Genomic DNA, 26,693 nt, shown 5'->3' with positions numbered 1-26,693 from the left:
TATATTAAAGTTTTTCTTCATTACCCACTCAAGCCGTCTCCAGCCATTATTTAATTAATATATTAGATATATTCCGCGGCACATGATCAAAAGAAATTTTTACAAACAAAATATTTTCCCCCTAAGTGTTTGTTTATAGCAAAGCTACTAAGGGTATCTGTCGCTGTTTCTAATTTTGAACTACCGAATAGAAGGAAGGCAACCGGCCCGCAACACCCACCATCAACTCTTGGGCTACTCTTTTATCAACAAATAATGGGATTGACCATCATATTATGACGTCTAAAGGGCGAGCATGTTCGGCGTCAGGTTTCGATCCTGCAGGTTGCGTGTCGAGCGTCCTAACCACCAGGCCATGCTGGCCCTCTTAAGTGTATAATGAATTTAAGCATAAGTAGTATTTATTAGTTATTTCTTGCAGCTCTTCAAGTATAAGAAAACACGTATCTCAATGAATAACGACAGTTGAAACACCACACAGAATTTAAAGTATTTTACACACAAAAAGAAATGTAAATAATATAAAGACATAAAATAATCTTTTAAATTCTTTTGGTAAATAAGCAATAATTAGTAACTTGATAGCTTTTCAGTTATATAGATATTAAAGTAAAAAGTAAGAGCATGGTAATTTAAGAAACATTTTTGGAAATAAGAAAATACTAATTAAAAGATCCCCCCCCCCCAGTGACATAGCGATATGTCTGCAGACTTACAACGCTAAAACCGGGTTTCGATACCCATGGTGGGCGGAGCACAGATAGCCCATTAAATAACTATATAAAACTAAATATCCGTGGACAGTCTTCGAACGAGGGAACTGGGGATTTGAAATAAACCCATAAGAAAGAAATGAGTTATTTCTATTAGAGGCTAGTCATATGTTTAAACATATGTGTTAGAGTTTTTTTCGTTGACAGCAATTAGTTAAATAAACATCAAAGATGAGATCTGATATTCTAATTTATCTGTTTCACATACAAGGTTTTTCTGGAACTTTCGCAAGGAAGATGAATATCTTCTTTTTCTTCCTATCTTCATGAGATAAAGGATTTTTTGAACAAGCCTAATCGCTGTTGCTTTTCTGCCTACCTTCATGAGGTAAAGGATTTTTTGAAGAAGCTTAATAGCTGTTGTTATTCTGTCTATCTGTATGAAATAAAGAATTTTGTAAAGAAGATGAATCACCGTTGCTTTTCTGCCTATCTGTATGAGATAAAGAAGTTTTTGAAAAAGCTGAATCGCTGTTGCTTTTCTATTTCGTATCAAATAAAATATTTTGTACAATGAACTCAGGATTAGTTTACACAGGATATAAATATTATTAATTCGCCTAATACATTCCATGTGAGTTTATAATAGATTTATATCTCATTTTAGAAAGTCTAATAGGACTAGTTAATATAATGACGATAATGTATCTGAACTTGTCTTATTTTGATTTAGTATGACTGTTTTCTATCCCACAGTGGTCACTATTGTATTAAAAATCATCGTCAGAGAAAAAAATACGATAAGATTTTCTACATAGAGTTATTTGTTTTACCAGCTTGTGGAATAAAATGGAATATGCCTATATACACATAGAAAGAGTGAAGAATGAAAGAAATGTCTTTAATTGTCCCAAGTTTTTCATTGAATGAAAGAAATATCTTTTATTGCCCCAAGTTTTTTCATTTAATGAAAGAAATATCTTTTATTGCCCCAAGTTTTTCATTGAATGAAAGAAATATCTTTTATTGCCCCAAGTTTTTTCATTGAATAAAAGAAATATCTTTTATTGCCGCAAGTTTTACATTGAATGAAAGAAATATCTTTTATTGCTCAAAGTTTTCATTGAATGAAAGAAATATATTTTATTGCTCCACGTTTTTCATTTAATGAAAGAAATGTCTTTAATTGCCTCAAGTGTTTCATTGAATGAAAGAAATATCTTTTATTGCCCCAAGTTTTTCATTTAATGAAAGAAATATCTTTTATTGCCCAAAGTTTTTCATTGAATGAAAGAAATATCTTTTATTGCCCCAAGTTTTTTCAACGAATGAAAGAAATATCTTTTATTGCTCCAAGTTTTTCATTGAATGAAAGAAATATCTTTTATTGCCGCAAGTTTTACATTAAATGAAATAAATATATTTTATCGCTCCACGTTTTTCATTTAATGAAAGAAATGTCTTTAATTGCCCCAAGTGATTTATTGAATGAAAGAAATATCTTTTATTGCTCCAAGTTTTTCATTGAATGAAAGAAATGTCTTTAATTGCCCCAAGTTTTTCATTGAATAAGAGAAATATCTTTTATTGCCCAAAGTTTTTTCATTGAATGAAAGAAATATCTTTTATTGCTCCAAGTTTTTTCATTTGTTTTTTGAGGAATAGCAGGGGCAAGAATAAATAAAATCAATAGATCATTGAAATTCTACAAATCTGAGTTTTTGATTTATGCTGCTGTTTTAAAATATTTCATTTATCACAGTACTAAACGTTTTAAAATAGTTTTTACAGTTTAAATATAATGGTTCTTCCAAATTTACATTTTTGGAATAAACTTGTGGCTCAAGATCATAATAACAGTCTCGTTATCGTAACACCCGTGTCGTAACTGGATCTTAAAGGGCTCTAGGGCATAAAATATTGTCCCCCCCATTAAAAGTTTTCCCGTGTTTAAGATTATTTCCCCCCTCAATTCCAATATTCAGAATTTCAAATAGCTCTTTGGGGCCCTAGAGCCAATAGCCCTACCTATCGCTACGCCATTGCATATTACAAGGTACTGAAGTAATGACAATAATTGGTCGCTTACCGAGAATAATTATCTGAGCTCGTTGCAAATATATAAACAGAAAACTAACTTAAATGTTGTTTAAAAACACCCAGTTCAGCTTAATCTGGTAATTATTTTTAACAAACAACCAGACATGGTGTTTAAGTGTTTGTTATAATCACTTTCAACTCTTCAACAGTAGCGTTTTCTGGCAAGCTGAAATCTAAAAACTAACATTTTCCACTGAAAAGAGAAATCGACGTTTATACAGTATATGGAAGTGTTCTGCCAGCTTTAATTTCGTTGTATTGTATGTTCTTGTGGAATTTCAATTGGTCGACGGTGAGATGGCGTCATTTGCTACAATATTAATTGGGGCTGTGACTTTGAAGTAGGGATGGTCTTAGGTGACGTCAAACCGACTACACAAAGTCTCGCGCGTATGATAAACTTCTGTGCGTCCAAGAAGCCCGTCCCTTTCCACCCTCGAAAGATCATATCTTGCTTCTGTGGGTTATTTATTCACAGATCGTGAGCCGTGAATCCACTTCGCCAATTTGATGATACAGCGCACCATCAGCTGAGGCATGCAGGTAAGCCAGAAAAACTGGGTTCGGCACTGTCGTGTAGTTATATGTATATATTTAAGATTACTCGAAATTTAATATCATATACAAATTATACTTTGCAAACATATTTAGGTACTTTGGGTGTCTAGAAATAAATTTCATATAGATACACCCATCACTATAATTTATGAAAAGTATGTTTTACTGTACCTATTGTTTGTAACCATCTCATAATAGTTTAAAATGAATTATTTTGTTCAAATCTTTGGGCATTTTTAATAGAATTAGTTACTCTTAATTGTTTAACACCATCAGGGGTCGCTCTAATATTTCTAGCTTCCTAACCCGCTTGATATTTGACCTTTAAGTTAATGAGTGTCTTTGATTTTGCATATTTGATTTTTCATGAATAGCTACATATAGAAGATCCGCATAGCGTGTTCGATATAAATATATAGAATCGAACCAATTTTCCCTCAGATGTTTATAATATATGTTAAAAAGCAAACTTATAGTTTTAACTAATAAATACTATCTTCAATATATAGTTTATTACCATATAAATATACAGAACTGGGACACATTTGTCTCAAATGTTTATAATATATGTTAAAAAGCAAACTTATAGTTTTAACTAATAAATACTATCTTCAATATATAGTTTAGTACGATATAAATATACAGAACTGGGACACATTTGTCTCAAATGTTTATAATATATGTTAAAAAGCAAACTTATAGTTTTAACTAATAAATACTATCTTCAATATATAGTTTAGTACGATATAAATATACAGAACTGGGACACATTTGTCTCAAATGTTTATAATATATGTTAAAAAGCAAACTTATAGTTTTAACTAATAAATACTATCTTCAATATATAGTTTATTACGATCTAAATATACAGAATTGGGACACATTTGTCTCAAATTTTTGTAATATACGTTAAAAATCAAACATAGTATTTTAATATAAATTACTATTTGCAATATCTAATTTATTACGATCTAAATATATATAATTAGAACAAATTCTTCTCAAATCTTTGAAACATAGGTTAAAAATCCAACATACAATTTAACTGTTAATTGCTATTTTAAATATGTAAGTTATTAAACTAGATAGTTTGCATAAACCAAATGGAATAAATCAACCAGTTATTATACTAATAAGGGGTACAAGAAGTTGTTACAACATAACGATACGGTTGTATAACCAACAGTTGTTTAAAAGCGCTGGTTCACTTGGTTAATTTCAGACCTCAGATTACGTATGAGCAAGCTCCACATACTACGGAGGCTCTGTTCATCAAATGGCCCTTATTAAGATCTTAAAACAGTTTGAATAGACGAGCACGTCACACTCGTCTAGAGCCTGTTCCAGTACACTTGATCTATTCGCAGACCTTAAGTATTAAATGTGCATGTTCCTTCACGTGAGTTAAGAATTATATTCTAGCAGACCCAACATTGCCATGTTTGACAGCAAGGACAATTTTCAGTGAAAGAATGCGATCTTTAAATTGAAAAACCTTTTTATAAAGACAATTAGGTTTGAAAATTCATCTCAACTCCATTTCAGGATATACCCTACGAATTATGTTTCATAAATGACTTTTTATATTCAAAACATATTCATCAATATACAACAAAAAATGTTTGATATTTCCACCTTAATTTCCCTTATCCAAACTTCGTAATATAGATGTATAACTAAACTGTTGGACTTGCAGCTACGTATGTACGTAATGCTATATATTTGTATAATAATGTCGAATCCAGTATTTGGGCTGGAGTCATGAAACATTTCGAAAAATTCACTTTCTTCATTAGGTCTAAGAATATCGTTGTTTTATAGTCCATCGGAAAGGGATTTCAACCTTCTCAACCTCCTCTCCCTTTCTGGATCCGACCCCATACAACTAATGTGCCGGGTGTGGCCCATTTTAAGCGTCCCGGGTTTGCGAATCGAAAGATTCTTCCAAATTTACATTGTTTTGGAATATCTTTGTGGCTCAAGTTAATAACAACATGTATTTTAATAAATTGAATATGTTATAGAGATACAATGCTGTTATTCGGTAAAAAAATGGACACAGTCCTTTTGGAAATAGTTTCACTGCCTGGTTGCCTTTTCTCTCGTCGGTTGATAAAAATTGGAGAAAGGGCTATACTTGAACTCTAGAGTTCCTGACCTAGTTGTATTGCCCGTGTGCACAAAAAGTGCCTTTCAGGTTGAATATACCGAATACCGATATAAACTCATACATCTAAATCCATACAGCGGTTGTAACAACCATACCCAATCCAACGGATTTTATTGCCCTTTCAGATACTGAAAATGCCTTTAAGGTGTATATTAGTAGTTCTAAAAATCAGGATATTCTTTACTTTACTGATTTCTTATCTATCTATCTGTCTGTCTGTCTGTCTATTTGTATTACTGTGCCTTTGTACATCAGGTTTTGAAATAATAACAGAGGGGTGTTTCCAACTGCAGATGATGTATAGTATAAGATATTTGTCTTCTCAGCAAATAAACTGCTAAAGTAAATTTCTTTATATGTTTGTTATGTTATCACTAATTCCGTTTCAAAATAAATGTTCTCGTGTTTTTAGCATAACCATGTTTTGGAATAATAATAAAAAACTTCGTTCATTATGCAAGATTAACACAGCAAACTATTTTTGTTACTGAAATTAAATACAATATACAGATACAAGTTTGACATGTTTCTAAAGAATCTACATGTTTTTCTCAGCCTTAACTTTCATGCCAATAAGAGATACATGCGGATACTTTTAAAGACACAAAAATGTATTTTATTCAATGTTCTTCTTTTATTAAATGGTTCAAGAAACTGAGTTAAAAGAATATAAGGTATAAGGTCCTATGTAGCACGAGAATCTGAATCAACATTACCTTTCTTGAATATCATTGCTTTAAGCAACAATGAAAGTCAACTTTTACAGGGCTGATCATACTATACACAAGAGAACTTAAACCCTTTCACGTTAATTTTTTTAATTGTTTGTTTGTCTTAAAGTAAATCCACACTGGGATATCTGTCTTGTCCATCTCGGGGAATCGAACCCCCGGATTTTAGTATTGTAAGTCCGTAAACCCACCGGAGGATTTGAATTTAATAAAATATCATGTTATACTGTGGTTATAGCATTAATAGTAATTATGTAGTCATTCATAGGAAAATAGATAAAGCCGGGATAATTGTTGCAAAAACTCGAGTTTCCTTATTTCGACATTGAAAAATGTAAACTGTGTATACAGGAAGACCTTAACGAAGCTACCACTCTTCTAGTGTCCCAGATTCATGTTTAAAAAAACGTGTAGCTTTACCGTACTCTTGACATTTCTCTACAAATAACTTTTTTTTTCTATACATGTTTAATTGTCCTCCCATAATAACAATGGCGTAACCAGGGAAGAGGTGGTGGTAGGAGCCTTAAAACACTCCTATATCTGGGCACTACCATAGTATTTTATGGCTTTAAGAGGTAAATCTTGGCGTTTAAAACACGCGAAGGAGCTGAGAGTGCTCAATCTGAAGATGCTTTTCTAACATAAACGTGGGGGTTAGGGTGGGGTGGTATGCCACTTCCAAGAAGATCACAGTTATACTCTCCAGTTGGAGCACGATATTTGAGAAATGTGAAGTGCATTTCTGAAGTTATTTAGTTCGTCATTAGCCATGCTTAAACGTTTTATTAAAGTAAATGTTAGGCGATTAACTGAAGGTTTTCAAAAATTTATTTCTTTAATGTGCATATTATATTTTTCATAAAATGTTACTGCACAAGATAACATTTAAGTATCTTTAGCTTAAAGCGTATGTCTTAAAATAATCTGTTAAGACTTGCCCCTTGTGAATATTTTATTCATATTACATTAAGAACATTTAAAAGCTTTCTTAAAAAGTAAAAGAATGGTATGCCCAGAAGGCTTATCTTCCAAACTTTGATGACATGTTCATATATCTAACCAGACAAGTTTAAAAAGAGACCAAGGACGCAAAACGAATTTTAGAAGACAGGTATCTCAGTATGTTGCACATGATGGTCAGCTACTTTATCATCATTAATATTATCATGATTAACAGAATTAGAACTATTAGCAACATTATTGACCAAGAACGAATCATGAGGTATGCTCTGAAGAAATCGATGGTCGCATTGGTCGAGATAAATTCCAAGATTACGAAATGTGACTTTTTGCTTTGACATAATGTTCCACGAATACCTATAATTTCCTACAAAGAATGAATTATTAATTTTGCGATACATATATGACTTTTTACCCATATTTGTTTGTTTTTAAACACAAAGCTACACTATGGGCTAAATTCGCTTTGCCCACTGCAGGTATCGACTTAACTTAACTCGGACTTAATGTTAAGCAGTCCTTAAGACCTGGGGGGGGGGCGATTGCTCTCCTTCACTTCTGATAATGTTTAAGAGAATATGAAGGCACAGATTGCCCTCCTTTACTCTTAATAATGTTTAAGAGTACTTAAAGTCACCGATTGCTCTCCTTCACTCCTAATAATGTTTAAGAGAGCTTAAAGGTACTGATTGCTCTCCTTCGCTGCTAATAATGTTTAAGAGTACTTGAAGTCACCGATTGCTCTCCTTCACTCCTAATAATATTTAAGAGGTCTTAAAGGCATAGATTGCTCTCCTTCGCTGCTAATAATGTTTAAGAGTACTTGAAGTCACCGATTGCTCTCCTTCACTCCTAATAATATTTAAGAGGTCTTAAAGGCATAGATTGCTCTCCTTCACTCCTAATAATGTTTAAGAGAGCTTAAAGACACTGACTGCTCTCCTTCACTCCTAATAATATTTAAGAGTACTTGAAGTCACCGATTGCTCTCCTTCACTCCCAATAATGTTTAAGAGAGCTTAAAGGCACCGATTGCTCTCCTTAACTCCTTGGTTTTTGTTGTTGTTTCTAGGCATGGCGTAGTGGTTAGGGTATTTGACTCCCCAATCTTTTAGTCAGGGGTTCGAATCTCGTTGCTTTTAAACATTTTTTGCCCTTTCAGCGATGTGTTCATTAATCCCACTGTTCGAAAAGCAGTTCAGGTGTTGGCGGTAAGTGTTGTCCGCCGTTTATCGTCATCTCAAAATTGGGAGTGGTGGAACTTAGCCCTCATGTATGTTTGCCATAAACCAATTTGTTTATTTTTAAGTAAAGTCCTGGGGATCTCGTGAATGATGAAGTAAATATTTACAGCGTTTTACATTAAACTTGCTCATAAATGTTGTTGATATTATCTTGATGATACATGAATATCATATAAATACAAAAGTTCAACAGTTTCCAAGTAAAACAATGACTACAGATTATGTAAACACTTGCGTCCATTACTCAAAGTCTTGTACGTCTTTTTATAACAGTATCCCTTTGCGTCACCTTATTGTAGTTGAAAAAGGACCATGACAACAAATCGGGGTTTTTTTTATTTGTAGTTTGCCCTAAACTGGTCACGGATATGTGAAAATAGTCTTGGCTGTAAATAGGTTCACAAAGCTAAACCTATTCGAACAAAACGGCACTAGAAGTGGCTCATTTGTCGTAAAATTTGCGGTTATTCAAGTTAATGACCAAGGTCGCGAGTTCGTTAATAAGGTTTCATACATCTTACTGAACAATGAACCACCAGTGCCTACCATCCTCAAACAAATGGTATTATGGAATGAAATAACAGAAAAAAAATCAAATTTTTAATCAAAGTGTTGGAAGATTCACAAGAGAACTTTTCGTCTAGACTACTTCCAGATGCTATTTTTGCTTCCAGAACAAATGTCAAAAATTCAATACGATTCTCGTCATTTTTTTTTTATTGTCTAATCTATGATCGCAATGCTGTATTGCCTAATGATATATATATATATATGCAAACAGCAAATCAGGATTATTTGTTTAGCAAACCCAACCACGGCACGTATTACACACTGAAGTTCGCAAAGTGACAATATATGAAAAGCCTAACCCAACTTCGTGATATTCGTTTTCCAAAAGTGTTGGAAAACATTTTTATCTGGTGTAGAACCCTCACAGAGCTAATAGAAAAGGTGGGAATGAACAAGGACCACTGGTTAGCCCCTACATTTTGTCTATAGTATCGGAAAAACCCCTATATGGATTGAAGTAAGACAGTGGAGCCCACCGTTCAAATCTGAAATTGTTTCACGAACATGAAAAGCGGGAATTAATTACCGATCTAGAAAGATTTCCGAATGACGCATTTAATGTTAGTAGAAATTTAAAGAGCAGTTATATGCCTACCAAGGAATCCTTTTTAAATGAAGAGATTCAAAGGAAAAACACTATGGAATGTTTGGAACATTTCGCTCCAGTAAGTGAGAGGCTTAATATTGGTCGGCCACGAAAAATGACTCGTCATCTTCAAGTTGCTGAACAATGTTCACTAGAAAAGATTGTCAAGTTGCTGAACAATGTTGACTAGAAAAGATTGATAAAGAAAGAGATGGGAATTACTTTTACTGATAATTATATTGCTGAAATTCGGAAAATAGTTGTGGAATTTATGTAGCAACCAAAGAATCATGCTTTGTTCAACTATAACAATGGCAACGAGAACCAATGGCGTGATAGAATATCCGGAAAAGTCAAAGATGGCGTTAGTTGGAACTTGGGTAACTGATGTTGAAATAGTGTTAACTGCACATTTACTACAAGGTACCATACAAAAATAAATTGTGCAAATAGCTTCCTTATAAGCTACTCATTGAATTATACGGAGTGATGAAATTTAAGAAAAAGCATCTCTGTCATTTGGATACGGTTATAGTCTAAATAATTTCAAAATAAAATAGAAACAAATGAATAAAATAAAAAGCTTCAATGTATAACAGCACTTTTAAGAAACAAGATTTTTACAGAGAGTTGAGGAGCCAGAAAAAGATACCGTTTTTTATTATTATTTAGAGTAGACTAGGTTTGAGCCCAATCTTTGAGAACTGGATTATAATAATCATGTTAATGATAATAATATATGATGTAGGAAGTTCACTGGCCCTGAAAATATACAGTACTAGTTTGAGGTTACTTGAAAATATACAGTACTAGTTTGAGGTTACTTGAAAATATATATCACTAGTTTGAGGTTACTTGAAAATATATAGCACTAGTTTGAGGTTACTTGAAAATATACAGTACTAGTTTGAGGTTACTTGAAAATATACAGTACTAGTTTGAGGTTACTTGAAAATATACAGTACTAGTTTGAGGTTACTTGAAAATATATATCACTAGTTTGAGGTTAATTGAATCATTCAGTTCAGTCCTTAATGCAAAAAAAAGCGATTTCATAACGTATGAAAAAAAATGTCAGTGTTGTAAGCCTAAAGGATAGTTTTCAGACGAACAGTACTATTTTGAGACTGGAATTGATAGTGTTTTGAGCCTACGTTCGGAACACCGCTGGTGTTCTGAGCCTAACCTCATAATACTACCGTAGTGATTTTTAAGGTAGCGTTCTGAGCCTATTGCACGAGGAGGCCAATTAAGTTTTGTCGGAACATCGATGATCCAAGTTATTCAATCATATTCCAATATCGGAATATTACTACGTCCCTCTTAGAATGTTTACGTACTTAATGTTGTTTAAATATTCATATTAAGTCTTTTTTTTACCTGTTGAAGTAGATTAACTTTTGAAAAAGTTATATAACATGAAAAACCTTTGAACTTTAAAGTAAATAACACGTGTTTGTTGTTAAGCACAAGGTTAAACAATGGGCTATTTGTAGTTTGCCCTCCACGGGTATCGAAACTCGGTTTTTAACGTTACGAGTCTGCAGACATACCGCTGTGCCACTGGGAGGCTTAAATAACACAAACACAAAATACAGCTGCAAAGGCGTAACTGAATTACTACTAATTATAAATGTATGTGATATGATTTTAGACTACTTTTCTGTTAGTCGTTTCAAGCTGTTTTTTGTGTTGTTTTTAAAACGTTGTTTTCATATTTTGTATATTTTGTAAATACACTTCGGCCAAAACTAGAAAATAATCAAAGCTACGATAATTTAGCAGACTGTATTTTTCAGCTTATATGTGTTGCTTTTGCTTTTTGAGTGTTATAAGTCCATAACTATTTCAGGAATGTTAAGCACGTAGAACTTTCGACATAAACGCAGCAACTCACCTTGAGTTGCAAACACAACAACCAATATTCATGAGTGAGGACCTGGATTCAAGTGTAGTGTAATCCCGCTAACTCTCTGGGTACCATATGTTACACATCTTTAATAGACATTATCGCAAAAAAAAAGAAACACTAGACTGTGCTCACATGATCGAAAGGTATTTGTTATTCAACAGTGCAACTTACAAAATGGGCATTTAAAAGCGGTAGCTCTGGCACTCTCAAGGAAATTGTGTGGCAGTTAGGAAATCTTGTAAGTAATGAATAAAAGAAGCTTAGCAGGAACAGAATCTCTTAACTTGTTCCAAGCTGAAAAGTAAAACCGGATATTGAACAAGCAGTGCTTTTGTTTATTTGTTTAATTCCGTGCAAAGCTACTCAAGGGCTATTTGCGCTAGCCATATCTAGTTTTCAAGTGATAGACTAGAAGGGAGTCAACACTACTCACCACTTACTCTTTCATCAAAGAATAGTGGGATTGACCGTCAATTATAACGCCCCCACAGTTGAAAGGGCGAGCATATTCGGTGTAAAGACTCGAACCCATGATCCGTAGATCGCAAGTAGAATACCCTAACCATGAGCGCTTTTGAAAGAACTTGTCGAATTTTCGGAACTTCCAGTAAATAAAACAACCAACTGTTGTTTCTATTAAAAACAAAAACTCGTACAACTCAATCCAATAGATACTTTAAATTAGAATACGAGAAAGATGTAATGTCATTACTGGATAATCTAAGGAAAGGTTTCCCAGACTTTCACTTATCACGATCCCCCATTTTTTTACCATTTTTCGTATTTGCCATTTCTACCCCATATTATACAGTAGTTATAAACTGAAATTTTAAAAACATATAGAAGAACAACTAACGTAGCTAAAATGTCAGTGAGATGGATGTGCCTGTTTGGATGAACTTAGCTCTTCCATTCGTGAACTAATATCAGTCAAGTACAATAGCAAATTATTTTCAACATCTTTCTCTAAACAACTGTCATTCTTGGGAACCCTGAAGAAGATGAAGTGGATGACAAAACGAATTACAGTGAGATATACTGCAACTTTATAATATTGTTAGATCGCCGTAATAACGCATTTCTTTCATATAAGATTAACGTATAAGAAAATCGTTGATATTTACGTGACCCCACCTTTGGAGCCACCACATAGAAAAGAGTGATTTAAGGAATTATACGGTGTTATCGTTCGAGCTGATTCCGATAATCTACAGTCCATGAATTAGATAGTCAAACCGCCAAACAAAACGTTAGAGCACACAATTTAATTTTTCACATAAAGTGAACAAGTCATGAGTTTGTGGCCTAGTCGTTATTATATGGAAAAAGATCGTTAAGGATAAATTATATTTATTCTTTAAGCGAGCTGATGTTTATATTTCAGCACTGCTGAACGTCATTTTACAAGTCACTGTTCTCAATTCACCTATTTTATTTACTTCCGATTCGAAATGATTTTTTAGTATTATGAGTATGTAATTTCTTAGAATACCGTGCGAAAGCGTTAAAGTTTTAAATTTTTTGTTTCATTTGTTTGTTTTAGATTTCTTGAGCAAAATCAGACAAAAAGCTATCTACGCGTATACATCCATAATTTTGAAATGATAGACTATATGGAAGGCACTTAGTCAAAAGTACTCCGCGACATCTCTTAGACTACTCTTATCTTATAGAATAAGATTTGATTGTCATTCTTATCGCTCGTTTTTATGGCATCAGACCGCGAACCATGAACCTTCTAACACTAACTACTAGGCTACATCCATTCCATTGTTGTTTCACCTTATGTCATAGGTTTCACAAACATTCCGATAGCATTTATTATTAAAAACTTCCGCTTGTTAACAAGCAGTTTAAATCTATAAATTATGAGGTAAAGTATTTTCCTGATAGATAAAATGCAGAAAAATGTGTGCTAATTTCTTTAAATAATGTATTCCTTATTCCAATTAGGGCAGCTGAAGCATTACCCTTTTTAGGGCTCGTTTCCTTAGTTTATTATCAATGGTTAATCCATATAGTCTGACATGTAATGTTCATATTTCGTATATCAGTTTCCTTTTCCTGTCGTCCTTTAGACACAGTTTCTATTTCCTAAAGATGTTTGTCTGCACTCCTGGCAATGTGCATTTTAAGTTGCGTTTGAAATACCTTCTGTCCTGTAATTCACTTCTTCCATTCTAGGTAAACAGTTGTCTAATTAATCCTTTGAGTTCTTCTAGACTTCCTTCAGGGGATGTTTATGTTTCTACATCATTTGATATGACGATTCTATAATTATTTTCAATTCTTTTTCTGCCACTTTAATTGATCCAAGTTCCATCGTCAACTGAAAAGATTATTTAAAGATGTACGCCTATTTTGCTTTAGCTTAATTCTCATAACCTAGTTTATTAAAGCATCTATAAATTGGTCGTATACTAACTAAGAGCATTGGACAATTCTTTCCACGTTTGCAAGATGTTCAGATAAAGTCTGCTTCTAAACTTTGCTTTAGAAAGCCAATGATGACTGATAGCTGTTACGACTCTCTGTTGGAAGGTTACTTCATATTTTTAAAGTTGTTCCTTTTAAAAGTAGCAAGAAGAATAGCTTGTTATTCACTACTTCGCCCATATATTTTGCAAGTCATTTTAAACTGTGCCTTATATGTCTCCCATAGTACCTTTACATGTGTTGATTTACCGATTGAGAGATGTTTTTGAATTGGCCTACTGACTTCCACAGCTTAACGTGATGAGGTAATGGTGTATTTGGAGTAGTCCTGGTCCTGCAGTCATAGCTGACATAACAGTTAGACCAAACGGGTTTTTCTGTTTCATATGGCATATTTAATGATGTTTCAGGTTGGGATTTTTTGAGCAGACATGTCGAAAATGAGATTAAATTTATCCTTGCATTGGCAAATGCTTTAACTTTGATGTCGTTTTGCACCTTTTTTTTTTACTTCATCGATGTCCTTTTCTTCTTCTCCCATTTTATTCTTATAATCTTTCCATGTTTCTTTTATATCAACCCGTATTTCATTTTTTTACTTCGTATTTGTATTTCCCTTTCTAATTTGTTCATGTCCTTGTATACTTCTTCGATTTTGTTGTTATAATTCTGCGGTTCAAATTTTATGACTTTCTCGATCTTGATTTCGTTCAAGTTGTTTTTTATTTGTTTTTAGTTCTTCTGTAAATCTCATGTCTTGTGCTCGTTTGTTTGTTTGTACTATCTTGGCTCTGTCCACCGCGGGGAATCAAACCCCGAATTTTAGTATCGTAAGTGTGTACATTTAATGCTGACCCATCGGGAAACCTTGTACTGGTAATTTCACTCGTAAATTCCTATCTATTCTTATAATTTTCTTTGTTTTTTTTCTTGATCTTCTTTTACTTTTCTGTAAATTTCTCTTTGGTCGCATTTTAGTTTCCTTTCTATTTCTTCTTGATCTCATTTTAATGTTCTTTCCCTTTCTTCTTCATCTTTTTACTGTTTCAACATTTATATTGAATTTCCAAGCTCACCTCAAGCACTTGGTGTCATTTGAAACTTCAATCTTGATTTCAATTTATTTATAACAAAGTAATCCAACTTCTGACAAGGGAAGTATTCAGTGAATTTTTGGGGACTGCAAAGTCTAGTCCCCTAAATGCTAACAAAAGCATTTTACTTCTTCAACTACAAGTTACTTTGCCTAATATCCCCTAATAAACGTAAGTTCACAATAGGAGTTAATTCCACAGTTTCACCTACTTACTGGTTCTCTCTCATACCTAAGGCATACCTTGTATCTATATTTCTCCGTGGAAACACAAACTCACTATTCACTTACTAACTGACTAGCTAGCTAACAGTAACAAACAAACTGACTATCATATTAGTTAATCAGTTACTCAATCAGTTAATTAGTTACTCAATAATTTACTGTTCTGTGATTTACTGTCCTTTGCCTGCATATTTTATGAGTTACAGTTCCGTTACTTATTATCAAGTAATTCACTCTTCCGTACTAGGAATCAACTACTTCTCGATTTCCTGTTCTATGATTCACTGCCCTTTACTTTCATATCCTACAGCATACAAATACGTCGTTCACTATTAAGTAATTGTATCTTCCATGATTTATTACTTCACAGTTTTCTGCCCCGTGATTCAATGTGGTTTATTCCTCTGGGACTTACCCTACCTTGTTACACTCCTGTGGTTTACTCCTCTGGGACTTATCCTACCTTGTTACACTCCTATGGTTTACTCCTCTGGGACTTATCCTATCTTGTTACACTCCTATGTTTTACTGATTAGTTTTGTCATTTCTTATTCTCTAGCTTTCTGCACTATGATTTCTTTTTCTATGGCCTACTATTCTGTAGTTTATTATAATATAAAGTGAACCTCTATGATATACTATCCAGTGATCATTAATTAATTAATTATTTGTGATTTCTCACTCATCGACTTATTGTTCTGTAACTATTTTACCTTAATGTGTTTACAATAAGGATTTATTTAATTAAAAAATATATAGTTCCAAAGATTAAGCATTCATATACTGTTTACAAGCTTAAATATCCTTGCTGTACAGAAAAATATATGGGTTCCGCTTGTATAAAAAAACAAAACTCAATAGGGCCTGGCAGTGTTGAATTCATAGGAGAGGGGATTCCTTACAAAAACTCTTCCCCTGGAGTACAGTACTTTCCATTTTGTCGAATCTGAATTTTAATTAATTTCCCCCAACTTCATATTCTCTCCCCTCCACCAGGTGGAAAGTTCTGGACTCAACACTGGGGCCTGGGTATACTATAACGTTATGCGATACCTACTAATTAAGCCTAATATTAGGACAGTTAATATAGCTAAGTATAAGTAAGATTTGAAGATTTGTAAAAATCTTGTAATTTCCAACTACAGTGTACTAAAATGGAAAAGTCATATTTTCTGTTTCTCTGCAACTTGTAAGCTCATTCATTTTAGTGTCAATATGTTTTGTTTATGTAGTAATTTTTTTATTTGTTTTTCACGACTACTATATCATACGCTTGTGGTTAAGATACTAAAAATAAATATGAAGCCTAATCTATCATTCTATTCACCACTTATCACTGTGATATACCGATTTAGAGGAATTCCACCCTCATCAACAACCCTAGATAAGGACAACTCGAAAAACAAAACAAAATTAAACTTATTATAGTGGTAAGCTATATATTATATGTATAATAATAAATTAGTAGTATCAATGCCACCTATTCTCCAAATCATATATAGAAATAGGTTCACTGTGATGTGCTAATAACAACTAAAAACACCATACATATAATACATTCGTTTGTTCTGTAACCTGTTATTTTGTGACTGCTACATTAGATTTTCATGTAGTCCATGATTTTCTGTTTTGTGACTGCTAAAATAGATTTTCTTGTAGTCCATGATTTTCTGTTTTGTGACTGCTAAAATAGATTTTCTTGTAGTCCATGATTTTTTTGTGACTGCTGTTTAGATCTGCGTGTTGCCTATGGATTGTCGTTTCACGACTACCACAGATTTTTAGGTAGTTCCTGAATTCTTTTACGGCTACCACAGGTTTTGAATTGTTGTTTCATGACTATTACATTGGATTTTCGTGTTGCCAATGCAGTGTCTTTTTAAGACTACTACATTTTCGTGTTGTCCGTGATATGATGCTTTTAGCTATTTTCTTAGACTTTCGTTTAGTCCATTATGTTGTTTCGTAATTGCTACATTAGATTTTCGTTGTGCCCCATCTATTAAACTGTCGTATGTATCAGTATCTCCCTTTCATGCTGATCTGTAACTACACTAAACATTTTAACATATCTATCCTACAAATCTGGATCATCTCGTTTACTTTTTATCCGTTTTCAAAGATTCTAGAGCAAAGTGAGGGGGTAAAACCATATCTAATATCATGTCAATTACAGTTTTCGAACCTATACCTATTTATGTAAACCCGATCTTTACAGGATACATAACATCACAGATAACAGGGTGTCCCATAAGTCTGGACCCATAGGGAAAAATACACAATTTATACTTAATCTATTTATTACTCAAATTCCATGCCATTAACAGCCATACACATATCAATTATCGGTATACTGTGCCATCAGTGTATTTTCTTTCCTGAAATATCTACAACTGACATTAGAATTGTGTTTGTTTAACATTAAGAATATAATGTCTATTTTCCCTATGGGTCCAGATTTCTGGGACTCTCTGTACAGGTACTGTCTCATGTTTAAGTACCCTCATGCGTGTAACTGTTTTTTTATATGTCTTTCAGACTGGCTTTTCTTTGCATATATACTGGCTGACCACTTTATTAAGAATCCCTAACACACATTTGTAGAACACTTCATCTATTGGATAAATATATATTATCTGATCATATAAGGAATGTACTTATCCTGCAAGACAATGCGTAAAAGCAAAACTTTGTGTTTGTTTTTCCAAAGAGACGAATAGACGTGATAGTGGGTCCTCGTCTAGCACAAACATTAGTATCGATTGTGTTTGTTTTTCCAAATAGACTTGATAGTGGGTCCTCGTCTAGCACAAACATTAATATCGATTGTGTTTGTTTTTCCAAATAGACTTGATAGTGGGTCCTCGTCTAGCACAAACATTAGTATCGATTGTGTTTGTTTTTCCAAATAGACTTGATAGTGGGTCCTCGTCTAGCACAAACATTAGTATCGATTGTGTTTGTTTTTCCAAAGAGACGTGATAGTGGGTCCTCGTCTAGCACAAACATTAGTATCGATTGTGTTTGTTTTTCCAAATAGACGTGATAGTGGGTCCCCGTCTAGCACAAACATTAGTATCGATTGTGTTTGTTTTTCCAAAGAGACGTGATAGTAGGTCCTCGTCTAGCACAAACATTAGTACCGAATATTGTTTCTTTCACATAAATCATGAAAACCATTCAGCAATGATAATTGAAAGAGAAACGCCTGTTAGTAAGAGTCAACAACAGTTGTTGACTGACCAAGTTAATGATGATAGGACAGAGTTGTAAATTGCAACAGACATCAGACTATGCATCATCTGACAGGTTTTTTCAATATTGGTCAGGATTTGACTATCTCAAGCCAATAAACTGGGGGATATTACCAAAACTGTCATATGGCAGCGATTAAAAAGTCTGAAAAATGCTAATATCATATAGAAACACGGAAGGCCAATTTCAGTAATGCTTAAAGCGAAACTGTGGACAACGAGCGACTGGACGCGTATGATAAAATCTGATAGCTTGTGTATTTCACCCTTTTATGTGTAAGGGTGTACTTAAACTTAGAAAAAACCACATGAGGCATTTGACCCATCTTGCGATGTTACGAAAATACGCGGACGTTGTATGGTGTGAAGAAAGTTTATCTGGGAGGGTTAAGATTATTTGATTCCTTTAGAAGGGCAAATAGCATTCAGAATCTGCTTGAACGATGTTGTCAATCAGAATCTACACCAGCGATGTTGTCAATCAGAATCTACATGAATGATGTTGTCAATCAGAATCTACTTGAACGATGTTGTCAATCAGAATCTACTTAAACGATGTTGTCAATCAGAATCTACATCAGCAATGTTGTCAATCAGAATCTACTTGAACGATGTTGTCAATCAGAATCTACATCAGCGATGTTGTCAATCAAAATCTACATGAACGATATTGTTAGTCAAAATCTACATGAACGATGTTGTCAATCAGAATCTACATGAACGATGTTGTCAATCAGAATTTACATCAGCGATGTTGTCAATCAGAATCTACATGAACGATGTTGTCAATCAGAATTTACATCAGCGATGTTGTCAATCAGAATCTACGTGAACGATGTTGTCAATTAGAATCTACGTGAACGATGTTGTCAATCAGAATCTACGTGAACGATGTTGTCAATCATGTCCTCCCAAAATTGCTACTTTTCTTTTTGATATACAAGGATGATAATGCAACTCTACATTAAACTTGTATTTTTCAAAACTGGCCTGAAGAACAGAACAATTAAATTTCGATGACGAGGAACCCACTTTGAGACTAATAATGCTTGGAGACGGCTTGAATGGGTAATGAAGAAAAACTTTAATATAAGTTTAACATAACAGCAAATGTACAATGTTTCGACAAGGTTTCGTCATCAATGACACCTGATGATGACAAGCATTAACAGAACAATTACTTCAGTCATCTTCCTCATAATCACCGAATCTCATCTTCAAAATCAACCAGTTGCAGTCGATAGGACTCGACAAATGGGCTTCAATGGAACAAAGCACTTTCCAGCACCCTATGGAATCTATGAAACGTTTTATTCCAAACTACTGTCCCGATTATAAGTGTTCCAACCCGAGATTACGTAAAGTCCTAATAATTGGTCAATCACTGTAGGCGTTCGGAGTTTACGTGAATATATGAACTATACTTAGCTTTCAACACATAAGATAATATGATATACAATATTTCTAAAATTCAGATGAAAAGTCTCGTTACCATTCATGCCATACTCTTCTTTATTGTCATGAATTTCTTATAATATAACTTATTTTTCTGGAACTTTTCCCGTTCATGGAGTTACTGTCCTGATTCACTCTCATATAAATACAATTTTTTCACTGCCGTACAATTTACTGTTTTAGTAGCTGCTGTCGTAGATGTTTCGTTCTGTAATGCACTGTCATTTCATATACTTAATGTGTTAATTTACTATCGTATCATTTTTATCAATGTATTTTACTGTAAAATGCGGTTTACACTCCAATCCTCTGTGAAATAACTCATTCAGTGCACAATATTATATGAGTTATTGACCTGTAACTCATTCTAATGTTCTTTATTGGATTAATTCATTCACGTGATTTGTTGCCATATAAACTTTACCATAGTAGATATTTACAAAATGTGGTTTACGTCATTGGCATGTGCTTACTGTCATCAGTACAACTTATTGTCCTGATGATTGTTTGTTTGTAATTAAGCACAAAGCTACACAATGGGCTATCTGTGCTCTGCCCACCACGTGTATCAAAACCCGGATTATAGCGTTGTAAGTCTGCAGACATACGACTGTGCCACTGGGGGGCTGTCCTGATTATCATAATCATATGTTACTATCCTTTAATACACTGTCACTTACTTACTCTCGTCATTATTGGCATGTGATTTGATATTCGTATTTACTCTCAAACGTTATGTATAGTTCTATCACATTTTCACAGAACTCACTAGTTTAGCAGTCATTTCATGTGACCTACTATCCTGAACTTCTTTCTCAGATGACCTACTTGAGGACATTCACTATTACAGGATTTATTTTAATTTTTATGGAGAATATACAGGAAGGAATTTTTATTTTTTTCCACTGTTTTGATTTATTGTAATTTAGCTTGTCCAGAATCTACTGTATATGTGACTAGCGCCAATGTGACTTATTGTTTTGGAACTGTCATAAAATTTTGTCTTTTGTATGTTAACGTGCGCACTTGAATTATACGATTTTTGTTAAGCTATATACGGCAAGCCATCAAAACAATAACGCAGTGATCCAATAGCTGCCTTCCCTCTAGTTTTTCACTGCTAAATTAGGGACGGCTAACGCAGATAGCTCTCGTGTCAAGTTCCGCGAAATTCCAAACAAACAAACAAACCATATTAAGGGATAGTGTAGCCCTAGGAAGAAATTTTTTGCCGCCCCCATCTCCAGTTGATCGCTCCAGAAATGAAGCCTTAGTTATGCTCTTGATTGGTATCTCGATCTGATGCGGCGCCCCCTGCATTCCAGAATTAAATGGAAACATAATTCATCACATTTTTGTTGCCACTTTCGATCGATGTTTTTTTTATTAGAGTCAACCGGAGTGAATGGTTGTTTTTATGTATGTAAGTAACTTGGATAGAGTCAACCGGAGTGAATGGTTGTTTTTATGTATGTAAATAACTTGGATACAGTCAACCGGAATGGTTGTTTTTTATGTATGTAAGTAACTTGGATAGAGTCAACCGGAGTGAATGGTTGTTTTTATGTATGTAAATAACTTCGATAAAGTCAACCGGAGTGAATGGTTGTTTTTATTTATGTAAATGAGAGAATATTTTTGGAGATGACATATTCATGTAAAAGGAAAGTTTGAAGGCCTAGCTGAAGGTAATTCAACTATTTACATATCAGTCTTTCTTCAAGTTGATACATTCTACCCAGTAAAAAGAAACTAATTTCGTTGTTTCACTTAACTCTGTGGTTAGGTTTAATTTCCCTGTCATAGAATGCTCTCTTGAGTGATATCATCGCTTGGCTGCTAGTATCAAAATTCATTAAGAAGAATCTTGACCCGAGCAATAATCTTATATTACTCCGCGGTGGAGCTTGAGAAGTTACTATTACTGTAACATTTACTCTACCTTCACGTAGAAAGTTTTATAAAGAATTGGTTTGAAGAATTACGAATGCCAATACATAATCAGCAGAAACAACAACAACAAAATCTGTATTTCAAATTAAACATACAATAAAATCCCTTGTGAGAACTGAAGTGTAATGTTTTCTTTTGTTGCTACATTTTCACGTAGAACGTATCGTTCCTAGCCGCTCGCTTCATTTTAGTTTCATTGCCCATTAAATCGTTTAAGCAAATACATAACCGACATATTTTATTTCTCTTTCTGTTGTATTCTTTCTTTATTTTCATCATACAAGAAGTTTTGAATAACATACGAAAACTGACTTCCTATTTTTTTTACCATAGCTTATTGTTTATTCATATTTTTTTCAAAAAGGATAAAAAGGTTGATGTATTTTGTATTTTTTCACTCCAGCTCATTCTGTTTTCTTTGGTTTCCACTGGATGTTAAATAAATTACAAAAAAACGCCGTATTACTCTCTCTAGCTCACTCCTTTTTTTTCTGTCCCCCGGTGGGTCAGCGTTAAGTTCCAGACTTACAATGCTAAAATTGGAGTTCGATTCCCCACAGTGGATACAGCAGATAGCCCAATGTGGCTTTGCTTTAAAACAAACAACCATTTTTGCTTTCTCTATTTGCCCCCAGTGGTACAGCGGTATGTCTGCGGACTTACAACGTTAGAAACCTGGTTTCGATACCCGTGGTGGGAAAGAGAACAGATAGCCTATTGTGTAGCTTTGTGCTTAAATTCAAACAATGAAATATATTTGTATTTCACACTGTATCGTGTGTTATAATACCTACTCACTGAAGAAAGGAAAACGAATGATTAGCGAAAGATGACGTTATTCGGAGTTTAATTTGGGAAACAAGAAAAGTTCTGGTTAACATAAGATATTTTTGGTTATATCTTCGACACAAATAGAAATGACGAAAGTGAAGAAAAGATTAGAACTAACAAAAACAAGAGCAGGTAATCACACCTTTCTTTAACAATTCGTGCGGTTTGAGTGTTTCAATCGTGCGAGTAATAATAATTCATAAAAATTTATGAGAATGTGATTCATAAAACAAAATACATAAGCCGTTGAACTATTAACACCGATAACCAACAAACATATTTAACAGATGGCGTATTCAATGTTAGTTCTAAACTCAGTAATTTTCTTATAAGTGGATAATTAATATATAAACACTTAATTTTGTACAAATTTGGACTAACTATTTAAACAACTCTTGCAGAGTGGAAGATTATTGTACTATTACAAATACTTCTTAACAACAAATGTTAAACGTTTTTGCTGAAAATATACGGAAATAAATGCATTATTAGATTTAATAACTAAAGTAAACAAATAGTTTTATTAATCATCCTTATTATTTTAAGATGACTTGGAAACCTTTGCCATGTTCTCTAAAACTAATTGCAGAAACTAGTTAAATAGAGAGGTCGTTTGCAGTTCATACTAGTAGAGTGAATACAAAGCAAACGGACACTATATTTGAAAATTTTCATAATATCAATTAAATAGAAGATATTATTCGAAGTAAGTCAGTGGTAAAATTACTTCTCAACACATGGATTTTTTTTTATTGAAATCACACGTGGTTTAATTAAGCATTTGAACAGACGGTCGCTTTGATAAGCGCGTCAGACCAGTACAACATAGAACCCAACAATAACTGACATCTTTAGTTGTAGCGCATGCTCAGAAGCAAGGTTTCTCCCCAGCTTGTGTGTTCAGAAAGCCAACGTAAGTTCAAACTAAGGTAAAAGCAGTACGAATTCCAGGATAATACAATAGCAAGAGATATTTGGGGCAGATGTAGGTGCATTCCACACTTTTATTCTGCTCTATGAAGATAGTTTCGTTATGCTCCCTTTTTTGTAAACTGGCCCTTTGTAAGAGTAAATTTATTTTATATTTCTACAATGAAAATAAAACTCCGTTAGAGTTCTTGCAATCACATAAAAAACATTTCCTTCACGTTTATCAAGCTTAGGGTAGAAAAAATAACTAAAAACTTACTTGTTTGTAGGTATGAAGGAATCTTACTCTTCGTCCCTAACACTATTGGCTATAGAATTGTTTTTTGTTGTTGTTTTTTTACAGCATACGTTTGAGGTTACGTAACTAAAGAAACAATAGATTAGTTATTAATTATTGTGCTACAATGGTGTTGCACGATTTATTAAACAGCCGTCGACAAATCATGGAAAAAATAATTTCTAACAATACCCTTTGACGTTTTTAATCACGCCGGAAATACACATAGCTGAACAAAGTAAGCTATAATGGAAATCTAAGTTAGTATTATTTCATGTAAATAAATTTGAAAATTTGTTAAAATTACCATAGATTATACAACCCAGTTTACAACATTAAAGTTTTCCAACTACGAGGTTGTTGAATTAGCTTGTAAGGTTCTGAAATTATATTTAACATAATAGAGATCCAAATAGCTATTGTTTGATGCTAATTCTGCGCGAACATAGATTTTGATACCGAACTAGCTAACTTTAGGATAAACCATAACCCAAATTGCTCGTTACATTACTCTATTTGTGCTTCAAACACCTGATAAAACCTGCGAGTGTACACAACACGAATTGTGTTCAGCAGGCTATTATTATTTGGTTGCTGTTTCTATCTTATTATGTGGTAATATAAAGGACCATTCTTTCTCTCTAACACACATTCCAGAAAACAGAATGGACATGGTCGTGTCTAGGAGGGGTTGAGTGACGTAAAACACCTGCCCATAAAAGTATTCTATTTTTACAGACATGCCAGTAAATTACAGATACGGCTGATTGAAAAGAAACTTAGGCACGCGCACCTGGCTGGTAGGTCCTAGAGAGGGGAGTGAATAATCGGAGCAAGGGAGATTAGTTACCAGTAAATACTTTAGTTCACCATATGTTGTTTTTTTATTGTTTAAAGAACAAAAATTATGATTTGAGCAATCGACCACGTACAGAAAAGTGCCGATGCTAAAGTTGACTTCCGAAAAATGATTGTACATATTATATTTATAATAACAATTTACTGAACGATAAATCTTGTTTTTTCTTCTTCTTGTCCTTTTTATTAGTAAGAATTGTAATTCCCACTCAAATTTAGATATTTTAAATATAATATATTTTCAAAACTAGAAATATATAACACTTGACGCGTTGAATAAGTCGGAAAGCAGCGATGTGTATATTTCAAGAGATGGAAACGTGAGAAGGTATCTGTAACTCGAGTAATAAAACGGTCGTTTAGGCCACTGAGCTTTATTTCTTAAGCTTCTTATAGCCGAGTAGCTGATATATGATATCACCTGAGTTTGTAACTCACAAGCTAGTAGCTCTTGCTAATGGGAATCTCCAATGTTAACTCTTACCCTTCGAATGAGATTTCTCCATTACCGACGTACCACGTATGATGACATTTCTTATTCGACTTCATCATTCGCCGGATCTATATCGCTTAGAGAATCTTCTGACACTTTATGAATGTGTTCTGATGTAAGAGAAACGGAAAGTAGAACCTATCTTGTTTAAATTACCATATTCGTTCTTTATTACCAATTTATATTTTCACGGTAGAAACAAAACTACAATAACAGAAAAAATGACATTTATATTGATATGTGCTCATATGGATATATATACTCCCAGGAGAATGACAAATGGGAGAAGAGCTGGGAAAAGAATTATATAATAAAAACAGAGAAGCTTATAAATAACAGTTCTTATAGCAAGTGGTTTTCCATACATAACGTGTTATGAGCTTAGTTTTATGTGATTTAGCTTGCAGAGTGATGCTATAGTGTTAATATTTCATTATCATATCTAAAACTAGATTTGACTTTGTCATCGTGTGCTCACAATGCATCATCATATACATTCAGAGTAACATAGTAAGCTATTTATTTGCAAAATAAGGGGGTTTGATCGTGCTCAAACGTAACTTATCTCGGTGCTAAATCATTATCTGATTGACAGATGATTTGATGAAATGAGTGGATCTCAAACCTACAAAACGTTCTGGTATTTGCTCAATAATTACAATATCTAACTAATTTCAACTTAGTTTCTGGTAAATAAAGAATGAAGAGAAATGTTTAGATTCTAAACTTAAATCGAAGCACGCACTTCCAAAAATAATTTTCTACTTGAAGATTAGGAAACTGTATTTCTGTGTATTATATTTACGTATCTTTGATGTTCTTAAAGGGTTCAGCACGTTATATTAAATGATTTTCAATATACAAATCAGCAAGTCCTGTGACAGGACCAGGCGATATAAAGTAACAACAAAACGGTTAGTATCAAAACTACACTTTGAAGTTGCTTCGCATTTCGTACCTAGTTTGATAATACTGAAAAACGGATCGCTTTTGGGAAAGACATGTAACGGCCCTTCCCAATGCAAAATGTTCATACACACACACATAATAAACATGTATTCATATTAGAGATTTAGGATTTCCAAGACAAGGATATTAATTGCAATTAATGACATGGGAAACAAAGGAATACGGACCAATTTGAGGCTTAAGTCACGTCTACACAAGTTGTTTCTACTACGTATCCGTTCAATTGTTCATAGCTCAAGCAGTTGGAGAGCGAAACGAGTAATCATACTATTAAATATGAAGATATACGAGTCAGAGCGAAACGAGTAATCATACTATTAAATATGAAGATATACGAGTCAGAGCGAAACGAGTAATCATACTATTAAATAT

At 33.6% G+C, this 26,693-nt stretch overlaps 1 protein-coding gene across 1 annotated transcript in view; it reads left to right on the top strand.

Annotated features, from left to right (window-relative positions):
* The first annotated feature begins 3,234 nt into the window (after positions 1-3,234).
* Positions 3,235-26,693, top strand: part of LOC111085806 — a 31,018-nt gene continuing 7,559 nt past the window's right edge. Inside the window, exon 1 of the mRNA XM_022386084.1 lies at positions 3,235-3,356. Within this exon, the coding sequence (XP_022241792.1) occupies positions 3,351-3,356 (6 nt within the window). The 5' untranslated portion in view covers positions 3,235-3,350. The remainder of the gene's footprint in view (positions 3,357-26,693) is intronic.

Source organism: Limulus polyphemus, unplaced genomic scaffold, assembly GCF_000517525.1.
Source record: "Limulus polyphemus unplaced genomic scaffold, Limulus_polyphemus-2.1.2 Scaffold631, whole genome shotgun sequence".
Classification (NCBI taxonomy): domain Eukaryota; kingdom Metazoa; phylum Arthropoda; class Merostomata; order Xiphosura; family Limulidae; genus Limulus; species Limulus polyphemus.
The sequence above is the reverse complement of the archived record's forward strand: the minus strand, read 5'-3'. Positions and strand labels throughout refer to the sequence as shown.